The sequence below is a fragment of the Leuresthes tenuis genome, unplaced genomic scaffold (genome assembly GCF_036924035.1).
Source record: "Leuresthes tenuis unplaced genomic scaffold, fLeuTen1.0.hap1 SCAF_22, whole genome shotgun sequence".
Classification (NCBI taxonomy): domain Eukaryota; kingdom Metazoa; phylum Chordata; class Actinopteri; order Atheriniformes; family Atherinopsidae; genus Leuresthes; species Leuresthes tenuis.
Genome location: NW_027325376.1, coordinates 14,823,257 through 14,841,493, shown reverse-complemented (window position 1 = coordinate 14,841,493; position 18,237 = coordinate 14,823,257). Strand labels below are relative to the sequence as shown.

The following is an 18,237-nucleotide window of genomic DNA, read 5'->3' as shown; positions in this document are numbered from 1 at the left end:
TATTCGCTTTAGCGTCAGACAGTTATTTATGCTAAAGAGCGTCCTTGCTGTGGCACAATCTGTGGTTTGGGTGTTGAGATGAGTGTGCAGTTCTGCGACGCTAAACCAACCATGTCACAGTAACAGGGCAAAATTCCACGATATAGCTAGATATGACATTTCGCGGTTTGAATTGTTTTTGATTGTGAAAAGTCACGCTTTTGTTGTTCCTGGACCGAGTAGCTATGAGCTTGGCTCGCATGTCAGAATCTCACAGATTCTCCAACCTGAGAGTGCTCCATCTGCGCTCTGAAAACTCACAAGTTCTCCACACGACCTCATTTGAATGACCCAAACTATTCCTTTAATCAGCAAGGATCATGCTTTTTATCTGATGCACCTCTTGCAATTTCATCAGCTATTGAGGTTGATGGTGTCATAGGATCCTCGTCAGTCATAAATCATTAGCCTCCCAGGTGTTTGCCTCAGTAGAGACTGTAGTAATCAACTTGGTGCCCTTGCTGGCTGTGATAGAAAGCTTTCAGGCCATAAAGTGCTTCCCAGGTGACTGCATATGGAGCTGAAAACCAGTCATGGAACAATGAAAGAGGTCGCCAAATCTGATAAATCATCCGCTCTTTCCATCACGGGGACGGTGCGTGTGCATTGTTTAGCTTTGGAACATATGGCGGCGGAAGGTGTTTGATGATGGCAGGCCTGCTGAGGCGGTGTTTTACTGGACAATGTACTGCTGGGAAACCGTGGCTCACTCTGGTGCTCATGCTAATTTTCGATGGGGATGCTGCTCTCTGTGCTACAAAAGGGACCACTTTTAAGATTTTTTTTTGGTCAGAAATACACATTTACGAACCACAGCGTCTCACACGGAGGCTTTGACACCGACTGTAAAACATGTTTACAAAAAGAGAGTAAGAATTATTGATTTGTTTTTTCTTATACGACTACCTTGTTTCTGCATATTACAAGACACATTTGACAGCCATTTCTCAACGGATCAGAACTGTTCTGGCAGAATGAGGGGGACTTATCCAATGGGTTATAGACTCAACATAGAGCTCTTTGGGGAAATTAGCAATGAAATTAGAAATTAGAAATGAAAAAAAATTCATATTAAATATTGTTACTCCCTGAGAATCCTTATTAGTGACTTGATAGTTCATTGAAGTCTAGTGTTTCCACAGGGAGCAATGCTGAATAAATGGTTGTTATTGATGGTTTTGTTAATAATGTCTTGTGTCTCTTCAGGATGCCTCTGTGCTGGTTGAAAAAATAAAGAGGTAACAGGAGTGGAGACAAGATGGAGGGAGGAGGACTTTGGAAAAGGAAAGAGGGGGAGGATGAGGAGAGGACGCTGGAGCACGAAGAAAGAGGAAGAGGAGATGATGACAAATCAATTGGAACTAAATCAAACAGGAGAGTAGACGAGGAGAAAGAGATAGAAATGATGAAGGCTACCTCGAGAGGCAAAGTCCAAAGGGACCTGATGGATGAACACGCGCCCATCTCAGCTGCCTCCTTTTCCTTCCTCTCCTCATCTGTGTGCCAAGGAAGAGAAGGATGCGAGGAGGAAGATGAGGTCAGAGTCTCCATAGTTACCATTGAGGACGAGTCCTGTCCATCGGAGCCTTTTGGCACCGCCCATCTCCAATCAGCCAATCACATTGTAAGAACAGAGGATGAAGGAGACAAGAAAGAGGTGGAGATGGGGGGAGTGAAGGAAGCGAAGGAGGAGGAGGAGGCAAACAGGGAGGGAAGAGTGGAGGAGAGTGCAGAGGTGACGTCACCTTCAGCTCACCTGCAACACCAGGTAGGACTCCCCTGATGATAATAAACAGTAATAACACAGATATATGTGACGTGTGCATCATGTGTCGTAATACTTTGAGGTAAACACAGTGTGTCCTGACTAAATAACTGAGTTTAACTGGAGCCTAATTAATTGATTAAATTACCCTGTAGAACACACAGTAGTTAATGGATGATTCCGGTTCATTTTAACTTCCTTATTTCCCAACAAAAAGTCCATTTTGGATCTATCGGTCATGCTCACTTTGCTCTCTCCACCTCCGCTGTGGAAATACTTTGAAATGAATAGTCAGCAAAAACTGGATGTCTGACTCGCCAGTTTCCATCTGCTTGGCGGAAGACGCCACGTTCCACCCACCTCAGGTCATGTCGACAGTACGTGAGAGAAAATATCACTCGTACAACCATCTAGTGATGAAACGTGTTTTTTCTTGGACTTATTGTTTGTGATACAGAGGTAGGCCGTTTCCTTTTCTGTGAAATACTTCAATGCTAAAATACTTTAATAAGACTCCGGCACCGTTATCAACTCTTTACAGTTTTTAGGTACATTTATGTGATGTTTTGCATTTGTTGTTTTTTTTTTTTTTGTAATTTTACTTTATTGCTGTATTATCATTTGAACTATTTCTGGAGTCGGCCAGCAGGTGGCGACAGTCCACAGCTTATCTCCTCACAGAAACAACCTCGACACCTGGCCTTGTGTGTTCTGTATACACACACACACAGACCTTAATATTCTTGGTGTTTCAGGGGCCATTGTGTCTCCCGTCTTGTTGAGTTCATAAACAAACTAAATGTCAAAATGTCATCTGTGTGTGTGTTTGTGTGTGTGTGTGACAGGCTGACTGTGTGAGAAAGTGTGCCATTCTTTATATCTTAAAAATGCAAAGTCGTAAAGGGTTAAAAAGTGAAAGTGTGCAAAAACTCAGCTTCAGTCTGAACCTCACTAGCATTCAGACAATACCCTGTGACATTAAAGAGTTTGGACACACCCACCCATTCATCTTAAAAGCGTGGGTGCCTGCAGACTCTTAACTTGTACTTTGCATTATGGCTGAGCACAGTCAGCCATTCATATGCTCTCATTGCTTGCTCATTGGTGATGTGTTTATTTCTGCGGCTCTTGATCCCTCACCAAGTGGCATAATTAAAAGCCTTCTTCGGAGAAGATGTGGAGAACTTGCCTCGGGCCTCTTATTAAGGCAGCACGAATGGCTGTAATGGTATCTGTAGCATGTTTTACTCTGTAGAAGTATGAGTTTCTTTTTTTAAAGCCTAAACATGCTCAAGAACTCATAAAAAAATCCCGTCCAGCCCAGGGAATACAAAAAAAAATCCATATTTTATGGGTCTTTTGCATCGGTGGGGTGCAGTGGCTCAATAGCGTGGTATTGTGGTAGCTTCTACACTACATTTAATGGAAAATGTATGAAAGTTGATACATGCATATAAAGAAGCTTGACAATTGAATACATTGAATATAAGTAAACAATAAAACCTTGAACTCAATACTAAAATATCATTGATAAGCTTTGATTAATTGATCAAAATGATATGACTTTAGGTAAAAGCTTCAGTATAAAGAAATATTTGTAACCACTGAGTTCCTCAGTTCTGAAACCAGTATCAAATATCACACCCGGGTTTTTTACATGTGGCTTCACATTGGGTTTGAAGCCATCAGATCCACATAGGAAGCACCACCGGCACCACTGGGTCCAAAGAGCATTACTTTAGTTTTGTTCTCATCAAAATCCAAAAAGTTCACGATGATCCAAGTTTTAATCTCAGAAACATACAGCGGTTTTAGTGAGGAGAAGAGAAAAGCTGCATTTCAGATGCAGGTAAAGCTGAGTGTCGTCAGCGTAACTATGAAATGAGACGCTGCATTTCTTTGGATTGGAGCCACAGGAGGGTAGAGGCTACAAATGTATAACAAAAATGACTATAACTAAGACGTTTGTTAAAAACGAGAGGATAGATGAGAATAGAAATGAATATATAAACACATCTTGTCAGTTTCAGAGCAAAGTCACTGCACCTCAGTCTGGATACGTCAGATAAATATCAGCCGCTGATATAAACCAAGTATTTGTACAAAGATACCAAGGCAGTCTCAAAGGCTGAATGGGAGGTTCGGAGACTAAAACCACAAATTTTATCTTGTTGTGCAAGAAATCCACCGTCTGCCTCTCAAGTTGTTTCAGTGAAGTAGGAACAGTGAGTGTTGTGCCAAAAATGTGTCCCTCAATCTGAATAATGGCCGTCATTGTCTGGTTTTTATTTATTTATTTTCCCTGGCAACAATTGTCACGTGAAGCTGTTTTTGAATTGACTTCTGGCGTTAAAAAAACTCTTAAACGTGACTCGCCTGAACTTGCGAAACCCTGCTTTAAATCACTCAAAGTACATTGGACAGTTTTAAGAGCTTGTCGTAGCAGATGGAGAGCCTGGTTAAGTGTGGGTGCGGAGCGATCTATCACAGTATCAGCAGCACAAAAAATGAGATTTGGTAATTGGCTGATTATTGGTTCTAAAGGCCCTCTGAGTCTGTCATCACATCCCTCTTTTCCTTTTCCTCCGATCTCTTTATCTAAATCACCAAACACCCCAGGAGGTGTGAAGATTGGGTCAAATCATGGAGAGAAGCTACAATACTCTGCAGTCTTGACAATGTCTCAACAGGACAACCTGTCCTTGAGTTAAGCTTTTAGGTTTTTGTAAATCTGTCACTAACGAAAACCACAACCACCCGAGGCAGCAGAGAAGAATAACCGAACATCAGCTAATCATCAGGTATCTTGTCGCGCTTACGGTCACAAACAAACTAACTTCTAACCCTCAGATTTCATATATAGAGAGGCAACGCACACATAGGACTGTGCAGCAGTCAGCATTCCTCAGATTCCTCTCACAATTGTGGGGATCATGGGATATGAAGTCTGTCCCCGCTGGGACTGTTATCTTAGCCCATAGACATCCCAATAAGCGTGATGGGAAACCTGATGAGGAGTTCTGGAGTTTTCCCTCTGATCGCCAGAAGCCACCTTGCGTTTTTTATTAAATTGAAAGCACACGAAAGCAGATTTTCAAGGATCAGATTAGGCGACGGACTGAGCGTGCGTGTCTGTATGTGTGTGGACCTATCTGAGAAGTGAGAGAATTTTAGACTTCTTAGCATTAATGTTGAGGGTACATTTAGGATCAGGTTTAAGTTGGGGTTTGGCATTTAGGTTTGATGCTAAAGGGGCTCAAAGGTGCGCTATATCAGAGAGGGTCCTCATTAATATAGTTATTAAATGTGTTTGAGTGCGTGCAACTGAAAGAAAAACTGGGGCACTAATCTGGTGAGAAAGGTTTCTAATCTAAGAGGGTTTTTTTTTTTCTGGATTACCACACATATAGGAGATTAACACACACACACACACATAGAGGTATTAGATTAATACTGTCTAATGCTCTGTTTAGAGAGTTTATCTTTGTTTCAGATCAGTTTAGTGCGTGCGTGCGTGTGTGTGTAAGCAAAGTCAGTCCATTTGTTAATTCATTCCTATGTTAGACTCTCTCAGAGACACATGACACACACACACACATCATACTAGGATCAGATGACCGGTGTGAATAGAAGCACATTAGAGCTGCAATGGCATTTCTGGTATGCGAAAACACACTTTTCTTCTCATTCCCTCTTACGGTATCCTAACTGAGGCGTCTCGTTTGAACTCTGCGTTTTGTGGAAGTCAGGAGGAAGGACGAACCCAATCGTGTCACGGTTTGTTTCCTGTCAGACGAGGTCACGCTTTTATGTCCATGTTAAAGAGCAGGAAGTGTCCATTTTCAAGTCCCGGTCATGGTCTCGCGCAGAGAAACAGCTGTGGCAAAGGTTTACCGAGAGTTTCGTGTCATAAATGCGGCTCAGGAGTTTACCACAGCGACAGACGAGACTGTGGGTCGTAGCCTCGGCCCACGTTCAGGGCGATAGGCAGGTTGTCACACCCTTCCTCTCTGAGGAACTTATCGCATCGTATTCATAGGTTTCATGGAAAAATCTCTGCTGCCCATCCTGAATACACGGAGGAAAAAAACTGCAGAAATCAGGTTTTAAACAGAACAGAACTTGTAATAACTTTTTGTGGTTGGGTAAGATTTATTCATAATGTTTTTGAACAAATGGCAAGTAACATACAGGTGAACAGGTAAGAGTATGAGGCAGCTACTCCTGGGAGCACACACTTGTATTACTATTTAAGATTTGAGGACGAAATCTCCTTCATCCGGAGGAATGCCAGCGTGTTTTCCTCAGATATTCTCATGCGCAGCCCTCCAGAACATCTCTGGAAACTTTCAGAGCTGCACCGGATGCGTAAAAGGGAATTTATCAGTCAGGTTTCCATTCACAAGCAAAGAAATCTGAGGTGAAAAAAAGAAGAGGGAAATGAAATGAATGTTTCCATTGACTGGTTTTATGCATATAAACAAGGCAGTGTAGTGTCACTGGAGCTTATCAGGAAACTAACCTCAGGGGGGAAAACAAACAACGATAGTTTTGGATATTCATAAGAAGAAAATTGAGAGAGCACCTCCCCAGGAACAAGTTTAATCTCTCTGATCTAAGGTATTCTATCCTGTCTGGGAAGTTATTGGTCCGTAACGTGTGTTTAGTCTTTGTCGGCTCAATCCGGAAACAGCTAACGAGTCACTTTTAATCTCTGCCAGGTCAGACCTGATTCAAAAGGTCGTTTCCATTTCCCTTGGGCATCAAAACATCTTTGAAACAGTATTAGTGTTACTGTGTTGTTTCCGTTCACTTTTTAATTCTTATTTTCTTTTGATTAAAGGGATATCTTCTAAATTCTCATTAGAAACTGCAATGGAAACCAGGCTAATGGTATCAATCACTACCACCTCTACAGTTATCATAGCCTGTTAGTATGACAGACTCTTCTACTGGCAGGGTTTTCAATGCCGAGCTGAAGCACAGCAGAGAGGGAGGGGGAGGGGTCAGCAAGTTGCTTTACTTCATATTTTCAAGCTAAAATTAAGCTTTGCTTTACAGCAATCTAGCTGCAGTGGCACTAATGTAAACAGTGTGGGAGGGTTGTTGTATTGGAATGCAGCTGATGTCTCAGCTGTGAAAGGCCTTAATGTAGAGGTTCTCACAGTCTCCATAGTTGTAAGGATCAAAGATCTGTCTAATTCTAAGTCAGCCTGATAAGATAAAATAGGGTTTTACTGCTTGGGTAAATTCCAGTAAAGATCAATTATTGGTGTAAAGCTTTGAAGCATATAAAGCAATTATTGTACATTTAATGACTTTTCTGCTTTGTCTTACAGCGTCTCTATTATTACATGACAGCTTGTTCACACCATAACAGATCCTTAATTAATCATTTTCAGATAAATGTGGAAGTCTGTTTCCCAATGACTTTGCCTTGTGCTGTGGTTTATTTGCAAAATGAAGCACTCTTATCTTTTTTCTCTTCTGTGTCAGAGTTTCTCCTATTGTGCTCATTTCCTGATGTCTTTTCTCGTACACATTCTCTCCGTTTGAATCTCTTTCTTTAGCTCATACACACCTTAACACACCCTCATACCATCTCAACGTGTGTGCGCATGAGGTCACATTCCAGCGTCGGGCGGCATTCCGGCCAGTCAGGTCCAGCGCACCAATCTAGCAGAGTCAACGCACTTCACACACATACGTTCAGAGACACATTCTTTGGGCTGCAGTAGCATTCCTGAAGTCTTCTGCTTGTCAGCAGGACGGTGATTTGAACCTACGACCTTCCGGTTACAGTCCAGTCTCTTTACAGCGAGCGGACTTTGCCACCGAAAAACAACCTGATGTGACATGAGCATGTCATACATGGTCTTTTTCAACTCACCTGAGTCAATGAATGTAAGGGTGTAGATGATCATTTACAACTAAGACAAATGCTTAAGCTTTCAAAGCTTTTACTGAACACTGGCAACAGTTTGGAGTTTCCAGAAGCCCCTCAAGTTGTAGGAAGTTGTGTTTGAATTAACTTTAATGGTCAACTTAGGTGTTTATGGGCAAAGTTTACATCCTTGACTGAGCATCTTGAATCAGGTATACCTTGCAAGCTAAAACATGTAAAACGAGATAAAGAATTGCCTTTATATATCTCGCACATCTCTGCATTCTTTCTCCTCTGTCCAGCTCATCTATTACAGGCTTTAGTCAACTGACATTTGCATCCTTACGCTTCTTGGACACTTCAGTGAGTCATGGTGGACCCTGAGGCGCATTTAAAGTTTGGGGATGTTTCAGCCCCATGATATTCATTCTTAAATAGCACACAGACCCAAATATGGGGAACACGTTCAATGCCTCTAGGCATTAAAGATCCTCTGTTTGTTTTCTGTTGACATGAATTGATCCCCAATTTGGCTTTTTGAATTTTTTCCTTTTTCAAAGCTCGGCAGTAGATAAGGCACATTCAAAAACATAAAACGGTGCGCAGACACGGTACGAAGATGAGTTTAAAATTACTTAGTTGACTTTACTATTTAGTAGGGGTATGACGAGATCTTGTGCTATGAGATCTCGCGAGATTAAACTCAATATTTCTCGTCACGTTAAAAATCTGTCTTGCAAAATTTGTGAGCTATCCAAACTTCTATTTGTGACCTGTGGGGGCAGTAATGCGCCTTTGCTATGTCGAGCCTGCCAGAACCTAAAGAAGGAGAAGGAAAAGAAGAGGGGGGGAGGTTGAAGCAGCAAGCAGCCAGAATGACGTTGGAAAATATCGGTATTACCATTGAAGATAATCGTTTGTTTGGCAGTTTGTTTTGGGTACGCGGTGGAAATGATAAATGGCGGCAAGCATAGTATGAAAATAATGCCGTACACCGCGGGAATTTAGTTTAAATTTGTGGAAGAAGTTTTATTAAAAGCTCATGCTTACATCATGCATGTAAAGAGTTATAATGAAACATTTCAAAATGCATGTGCAACTCAGTTAGATAAAAGTCTGTTGGTCCAGTCATATATTTTGTCACAGAAGTTTTCTTAAAATCTTGTCTCGTCTCGTGAGCTGTGTGTCGTCACACCCCTACAATACAGCATTCAGTAACTTCAGCAAGTGTTCAGATGGGAAAAAAATCTCAAATGCAAAGTATTATCAGATGATGTGAAGATATTCGCAGATATGAGATGGCCCAAAACTCTATAAAAACTGCTCTCCGGAGGAAAATATTGCAGGAGAAATGAAGGAAACACATTTACATGTCAGAGCTTTATAGAAATATTTCTGCAAATATTTGAGGCTTTAACAAGATGAATGAGTAGCTGTGAGGGAAGATGTTATTGGCCCAACCACAGACAAAGCCTTGATATTGTTTTTCAGGAATGCAGTGGTTTTAGTAGCATGGGGAGGTTTAGATTTTCTACAATTAGCGAGCATCTTGTATATTGGTGTATAGAATTTTTTATAGCCCTGGTGTTTAGGTAAAAAAAAAACAGTAGGGAGCTCATTAGCAAGGATTCCTATGCAAAAATGTGTTCCTTGTTGCATGTAGAGGGCTTTAAACTATAGTCAGAGCTACAATTTGGGGAATAACAGGATAACACTTTGTGCTTACGGGGATGTAACTTCCCATTAATTTCCCCAGAGGTTTGTGAGGAAGATGATACCATCGAAGGCTGAACAATGCTGTTCGGATCGTTGGTTGCGCACATCCTCAGAGGTTAACACCGTACATACATAGGATGCAATATGGTGGTGATTGGCTGAGCAAACGTGACCTGATATCCAACATCTGTGTGATGGTAATATGCTTAATAAACAGGCCAGTACTGAACAGCTACTCGGACCACGCAGCTGGTCGCCTACATGAAGTTAAAAGCCGTGCATATTTCTGGCCGTAATCTAATAAAGTTTAACGTTTCTTAAGATTAAAGGACCAGTCAACCAAAGTAATTGTAAGACTATAACATTTTAAGGAGTTCTTGAAAATGTTTTATGGGGGCTGTTTTTAGTTTTTTTTATATATATATATATGTTTGAATAAAGACAATATTTTACAGGTTTTAACCATTTAGTTTCAGCATTATGATCTTGTAGTATTAGCTGGCATTAATGTGTCTGTGTCATGTGTCTAAATGCATCTTTAAGTTTTCATAAAAGCTGCTGAGGAAAGTGCTGACGCACCACGACCAAACACAGGACTGGCGTCACTCTTCCAGTCTCGTATGAAGACGGTGTTGCTGTGAAATGCGGCAGCCAAAGCCCAAATCATGCTTCTGTTTCTTTCATTTTTGTTTCATCACTCTTGTCTTCTCGGACTGCACCATCACCATAGTAACCAGACAGAGACGTGCTCTGATTGCTTGGTCATTGCTCCGGTGACCCTGTGTGTGCGTGCGAGAGAGTGAGTTCAGGACACAACGAGGAACAGGTGCTCTGCTGTCCCAACTCCTCTCTCAGCGTTTTAAGTGCGTAAGGCGACACCTGAAGAAAGCCAGTAAAACCTTCAATCTTGTGTTGTTCTCGCACTCACCCGCTCTGTTTTTTCCCCCTCACACAGTTCCAGTTGTTATCCTCCCATTCAGTTTTTCTCTAAATCCTGCATTTTTCATTCATATGGGACATCGTTCCTAACTTCAAGCTTCAATTTTGACTTTTCTCCCCCCAAAAAAACAGTGTGAGATGCACATCGTCGTCAATGTTTTTGATCTTTTATGGACACTTAAGGCCTCGTTATTTATGCAAGTCTGTGTCTGTTACCCTTTTTTTCTTTTTTAGGCTTTTACCGATGCACCAACTTGTCAACTTCAGTTGAAAGTAAATCAGTTTTTACACTATTTTGTTTTTACACGACATTTTACAAGAGCTTGTGTGTCTGTGAAAGCTTTTTTAAAATAAAGTTGATAACTAAGATAGAAAAATCAGTCAGTGTTCCCTTCTTTTTTCCTCCTGTCTTTGTCTCCCTCCATCCTCCTGCCGTGATTGCTAACGTGGTTGGATCTCAATTTCACCTCTGAGAATGACTGGAGCTTAGAGACACACACACAGCTACTCATTAAAATATACATGAGCAGAAAGTCCCTTAATTCCCCGCAACACCACCGGCATTCATTATTGATGAACACACAAACGCGCGCACACAGCACTCTGCAGCGGCATTGTTTGTTGTCTTTATTAACCACATGTTGTTCGCTGCATTGCACCTCTGTAATTTGTCCCACTGGAAACAAAAGAGCAAGACGGCTTGTTAGCTTGCTAACCACAGTTTCTGTTGTGCTGACCATCGCAGTCTTAGCTACCAATGTAGATTGTCTGTGCTGTAGCTACTTCAGGCTTTTATTTTGTATGTGGGAAAAGAAAATGTGAGCCTAAAATATATCGAATCACTCTTAGAATAAACATTAAAAGTAGGCGATAAAACTATCAAATTGTAAGGCAACTGCACTGATTTCTTTAAATTCATTTTCTTGTTTCTCTGTAGGTCGTGTGAAGTTCCTGTTTGCGCTGTTTGTCTATCTGAATGTTTTCTTCATAAACAGGATGTTTGCAATAAGTTAGAGTGCAGATGGCTCAGAGGAGGCCGTCTGGTGGGACGGCACGTGCTCCAGCAGGATTAAGAAGGCAGTCCTGCGCATGGCTCCCACAGGACACACCAAACAATCCCAGAAAACCACGAAGAAGAAACTGTTGCTGGGGTGGCCGCTTTGATCGCATTAGTTACTGCAAATAGGTCGATCATTTCAGCAAGTGAAAGTTTCGAGTTACTTGGTCACAGAACAGCCAGACGCTCGACTTCTTAAGTTTCCAACAAGCATAAAGTCAGTTGTGTTTCTTCTCCCAGCGACAGTGCGTGTTGTCTGTGATGTGGGGATTTTCATAAACTTTAACTTCAGCATGAATGTAAAGTGCTTTACAGAGCAAAAGTTATAAGTATAAAATCAGAAAGTTAAAGATACAAACAGAAGGTTTAGGAGTAATTCCAATAAGTAAAATACCGCATACTAATAGAAATGTTGCATAACAGATCAGGGAAATGAAACTGAACAAACTACAACACAAAGCCAGCAGTTCTGGATCAATACTCCGGCTCATGTTTTGGAAAATCTCACTTTTTGAAGGCAAAAAGCTGTTCTGATCTGCAGATATTAGGCAAAAAGTCTCGCTTCTTCACTGTAGAAGAAAACTAGCTGAGACTTGGTCCAGCCGGTCTGAATCCAAAGACGTGGAGTTTCACCAGCTAATGAAAGGGCGGCAGAATGACCTCAGCCATTTCCAGGTGTATTTCAGGATGTCAGTGGACTAGTTTAATACCCTGCAGGCAATACTGGAACCTGTTCTAACTAGCCTGATGCTCTCTACATTGTTCTTTATGTAGATTGTCATAAAGTGCTAAGAGCCTGGAAATGAAGCGAATCTGTTTGCCAGATGTCATTTTGGATGGTGACATTTGCATGAAAGGTGTCTTCTCAGCAGTCAAACAATTCTCAAAAGGCTTTTGACTGATGTGAAATAACACAGAACCCCTTCCGAAATGTTATTTGAAATGAAATAGCCGAAAGCACGATGGTGTTTTGGTCGGTTCATCTGAACTCAAAGAAAGATGTTGAAATCTTTGCAAAGCCCGACCAATGACACACTCTTGACCCTTTGACGGCCTCGCCGTTGATTGATTGTGTTGTACTGGAGATGCCGAGAATGAACTGAGTGTAATCGAGACAGAGCTCTGTTGTACTTTACTCAGCTTCTACTGTACTCTACTCAGAACATCTCCAGAGAACAATACGAAACATCATCTGCTGAAAATCAATCTTTCACACATTCCTCTGATCCTCTCTCAGCCTTTCTTTATTGATTCTTCACACACTTGTAGGATAATCCAGCTAATACACACACACACTCGCTGTCTCTCTCACACATAAACACACACCATCTGCCTCAGTCTTTGAAGTGTGTATACATGCACGAGTGTCTTTGAAGTGGTTTTTCTGTTTCCAGAGTCAGTATTCAGCTCCGTGGATAAAACACACACAAATACACAGTCACTCCTCCGCTTCACACACCAAAAGGCTTGTAGCCACACTTCAGTATTCAACAGTCTTGCATTTTCAAGCTAAGTTTTGTCTTGCTGCTTTTTTTCATAAAACCGGTGGGAATTTCAGGAGATTTTTTTGGTAAAACGGTACTACTTTCAGAGTGGTGTGTAGGTAGAGTGCAGAGGAGGCAGGGCATGACACAATAAGTACTCTGTGGAAATTAGTGTTTTGTTTACAGCTCATTGAGAATGAGTGATGAAACTCCCTAACAACTGTCTTCGGGTTGACATCAACAGAATATGTGTTTGGAGAAGAATCCAGGATCAGTGAGCAGAGCGGAAAGCATCGTACCGGTCAGCTGAAAAGACCACGAAGCAGTAATTCCTATCAGCAAAAATGCTGGCTGTTAATGCTTTAGAGAGGACGAGCTGCTGTAGTCACACATGGTCCGACTGTCATTTTCCAGAGTTTTAGCTCCGTAGGTTCCTGGGGGATCTGGGTGTTCTCAAATGCTGTCCCTCCAGAGTATGTTAAGACAAAGTGAGGGACGGGCGAACATGGCTTAGGTGGAAATTGAAAGGATGGATAAAGCCATGCAGAAGTTGACCTATTTGCTTGGGTAAAAAAAGATTAATTTAAACTTTGGTTGTCGTATCAGGGAATTACATGTATATATATATATATTTTAAGCTGGGACTGATGCACTTTCTTTGCTTATTGCGTCGTGTGGAAGTATGGAGGCAGAAAAGGACGGTAAAGTCCATCTGCTTCTGATGCACCTCTGAACCGACAAGGAGGCAAAAATGCAAAACTGAAGCGGATCAGCCCCACATCACTGTGTCCCTACACACACATCAAGCCGGCATTGTGGATCTCCTCACTCTAACCAGCGGTGCTTTTCTCGCTCAGCCGGTTCCACGATGCCGGCTTGGTGCATGTAGGGACACAGCGATGTGGGGCTGATCCGCTTCAGTTTGTCACGTGCAAATTAAAAAGAGGAACAGCAGCAGGTTTACGAAGAGGTCTCTTTTTTTTTTTTTGCACCGATAAGGCGCATCCCATGTTCGAAAGAGGCTAAAGAAAACTGCAAAAACAACAATCTACTGAAATGCTGGGACTGTCTCATCTTTCGCTGTTCAGGACTGAAAACCATCAAACAAGAAATGGTACAGAGGCTGATGGGGTGAACTTCAAAACCAAAGCCGCACCGTGCTGTTTGGCTTCAAATGTTAATGGTTTCAGGCACGTAAGACAACAAAAAGTTTAAAAAATAACAACTTCAAGAGGCAATATATTGACCATATCTCGTGATTCATTTCATTTGGGAAACTATAACTATTATTAAATATCGGTCTAAGCCCACAAACTAAAGACCCTCGATATGAGGCCTCACAGGGATCATAGCCCACTTAATATTAAATTGTACTCAATTAATTGTTGGATTTATTCTTTTTATGTATCTTAAGAGAAATTACTCATTTTTATGTCCAGTGACCAATAAACTAAAGCTGCAAGAAGAAGTTGTGATATTGAAAAAACAGTATGTCATGATACTTTATGGCATTTCCCCAGGGAAAGGGAAGCGTGAGCCCTTTTTGGCCACAGATTACATTGGTTTACAGCACAAAAAACACAAGATTACATTGGTTTACAGCACAAAAAACACAAGAAGATATGATGAACAGCAACACAATGATTTAAGAATAACTGAGCCAAGATGCAGAAGCAGTGTGTGAAAAACTAAGTACACCTGTGCTGTTTTTGTAAGAATCAAGTGGAGTAACTGCCAGGTGCTGCTGATCAGATGCACTTCATTAACTGATCATCAGCAAGTGTGAGTACCTCTTTGTTTCTACAGTCAGAGAGAACATTTAACTGTCATTTGGCCAAACGAGACAAAGGAGATACTGGTCATAATCCACAGCACCACATTTGGAAAAATCCAAACGCAGCATATCAGCACAGACACCTCATACCAACTGATTTGGGCTTGTTTTGCAGCCACAGGACCTGGGCACCCTTTAGTCATTGAATCAACCATGAACTCCTCTGTATACCAAAGTATTTGAGAGTCAAATGTGAGGCCATGTGGTCGAAACTGGGTCATCAACAGGACAACGATCGCAAACACAGCAGCAGATCTACACCAGAATGACTGAAAAAGAGAGGCATCAAGGTGTTGCAATGGTCCAGTCAAAGTCCTGAATCAACCTGCTGTGTTGAAACCTAAAGAAAGACACGGCATTCCGCAGTTTTTGTGAAATAAAAAGGATGAGGTGCAACAAGTCAGGTGTTGTTCTTCATCTGGGGTTGTTTTTAGACCAGATGGAAACAAACCCGCATCATATCCTGACACATAAAGCCCTAGAATTGATGGACGGTGTACTTTGTGATTGAAACCCTAGATTGGTGAAGGTAAAACACATTTTTCCCCCCCACAGACCACCGTGTAAAACAGTTTACAGGACATCTTTGATCACAAACAAGGTCAGATTTTACTCTTTCAGTCTTGTTCACTAATTCCCGGAGAACACATCACCACATTTAGCTCCACTGCCTGCCGTCACAGTCTGCGCTGCTTTATTCTCTCCACGGACCGCTGCCACCGCTTTCCTCCAGCTATCATCAATCAGCTGATAACCTCCAGCCCATTTCACAGGGATTCTCCACCCCTGCTGCTACGTAACAGCACGCCAAGTGGAACGCAGCTTCTTAAAATGGACACACACACTCTCTCGAGTCCTAAACTGTGGGAAAGAGTCTGTTTTAATGCAGAACACACACATGAGTTTCAGGTTTTACAAGGCCATCAGAGGGAGAGACGCTGTGGGTCTGCATACCAGAGAGGGAGGGGGGGGTGACCTTTTAAAGCTTTGAACAGGCTGGAGGGAAACACAGATGAAGAGGAGATGGAGACTTGTGCTTTTTATCATCGATAGATACTTTGTTTTTTTATCTTCTTCAGGGCACTGCACAGTATCCTCTGTCACTGTATCTTACTTCAGACTCAGTCACGATGAGATGAGAGCTGTCTGTGGTCCACATGATCTGTTGCAGGACTCCTTTGTCTTCTTGCTGATGCAGATGGTCCTTTCCGGTGTCTTTAAGGATCACTTCTTCATCAGGAAACGGTACATTTGGGGGTCCTCAACACGTTTCTACATACTGGAAAAAAAATAAAAAGAGGATAAATGTTGGCCCTTTTGTACCCTGATTCGGTCTCCTGTTTGGTATTCAGCAATAATCTCCCTAACATATTCAGTTTATTTTCACTGAATTATTGTGAAAAAACAGATGAGCTGAGGACGAATTCGAAGCAAATTGGAAACAGAAAGAGGGACATGTTGAAATCATATTTATGACAATGCAGAAACAGAGGGATGGAGGAGGAGGAGAAAGACAGGAATTAGTAACAGCCGTAAGGGGAAAAGAAAAGTGTTAGTACAGGAAGGATCTGAGAGAAGGAAATCAAAAGCAGAGGAGGGAAGATGGAGGGAAAGGAAGGAGAAATGAAGGAGGGTGGAGCAATAGAAGGCAGCACAGAGCACTGGAACCGATCACTCAGTGATATAGAAAGAGACAGATTTACTTGATTCACTTGAGGCAAATATTGCCACAAACCCAAGTCCAAAAAAGTTGGGAGGCTGTGTAAAATGTATCATAAACCAAATATAGTTCCACAAGCCAACACAGAAAACACATCAAATGTTGAAAGTGAGAAATTTCATAAAGAATATTAGCTCACCTGGAGTTTGACGGCAGCAGCAGCACGTCTCAGAAATCTTCCTTTAACAGCAGTCTTTAAACATCTGGAACCGAGGAGACCAGTTGTTGGAGCTTTGGGAGAGGAATATTATCCCATTATTCCCTGAGTTCTGGACCCTCTTTGGCATATATTGCATTTTATGATGCACTAAATGCTTTGAGCTGGTGAAAGGTGTGTAATGCAGACGGTTCCGTCCAGCACCCGGACTCTTCTGATATGAAGCCAGGCTGTTGGAATAAATGGGGTTTACTGCTGGTAAACGCTCCCCCCTGCATGTATACTGGAACAAGGGCCATGCGGTCTGTGTCAAATGCACATTTAGGAGAATATAATTATGGAGAATGTTATGTATACAATATTAAATGATTTAATGTACAGTTTCTGTATTTATTATTATTATAACTTTTCACTTCAGTAGTTTGCAGACATTTAAACAGGGTAAACCCAGATACTAATACCCCGGCAGCAGAAGTTCCTAACTTGCAGTAAGAGTGCACACATCAGCGGTTTCTTAGCTTTTCTGTTGTGTATGCAAGCACATTCTTGTTGGGTCCAACAAGCGAAATACTCGTAAGCTTTTAATCTTTCCAAAAGTTGTGACGTCTTGCGAAGCGTTGATGGGGAGCTCTTTCTGTTTGCTTAAGCTCATTACAAACTGCAGCGTCCTTTGTCATGTTTCATATGTTTGGATTCGCTTTGCAGAGGTTTACAAAAAGACTCGGTGTGCCCTGTCTTTAAATCAAACCTCTCTTGTGTGAATCAGAGCGACGTGCCATACTTTGCGGTTCTTATAAACAAGCCCAACAATCTCAAGGTGATACAAATCTGGGGATTACACCGAATGCAGGGGGAAATGAGGCGGTGTTGTCAGTCTGGTGCCGCAAGCTCAGGGGCTGCAGGTAAAGACAGGAAATGAGGGAGAGAAGGCAAGAAGATGGGCTGAACAGGTGAGGGAAATTGGGGGTTGTTGGATGTTTTGTCTCTCCAGGCCGAGGGTGAAGGTTCAACCTCCCTAATTACCTCCCCCCCTTCACCTCCCGACGCTCCCTAATGAGTGTGTATTGGTGTGGGGCTGTGGGAGTTTTGCTGTGTCGACCTGTAGGTCAGTCAGCTCTGAGAAAGCTGTGACATCCAACCCTCCCCTGCTGGGTGTGCCACTGAGAGTGTTTGTGAAAATCACTGTTTGTGTGGGTGAATTTATGGGTGAACAATTCTACCTGTTGTTGGTCTCGCCTTTCTTCTTTTCAAAGTGCGGTGATGTCGTCGGCTCACCACTTTTAGACACTGAAAAGTCTCAACCACAGGATGGGTTAACGGGGATTTGGATTTGTCACAGCTTATCTCATTTTAACACTGCCTTGGGGTGGTTTTACACTTCTAGTTCAGTTTCCTGGCCCGGAACAAAGTGGAAGTTAGTCAAGTTTGGGTAAAGATGTTAAAAGTGACGGAGCTAGAACCCCCCCCCCCCCCCCCCCCCCCCGGAGGCAGCCGGATCAGGAGCAAAACACCTTTAGTAATCCAATGAACACAAAGCACTGCGAGGCAGGAGCACCAAGACAACAAACTTCAAAGCAGAAATCTGAACACGAGGAAAAAGCAGCGCGAGAAACGGGACTGAGCTGAAACAATAGGTGGAGGA

General features: G+C 42.1%; 1 protein-coding gene across 1 annotated transcript in view; it reads left to right on the top strand.

The window, feature by feature from the left end:
- The window catches only part of LOC140281450 (F-box/WD repeat-containing protein 7-like), a 39,776-nt gene that overhangs the window by 1,308 nt on the left and 20,231 nt on the right, over window positions 1–18,237 (top strand). The window contains exon 2 of the mRNA XM_072375882.1: window positions 1,246–1,807. Coding sequence (XP_072231983.1) covers window positions 1,298–1,807 — 510 coding nt within the window. The 5' untranslated portion in view covers window positions 1,246–1,297. The remainder of the gene's footprint in view (window positions 1–1,245; window positions 1,808–18,237) is intronic.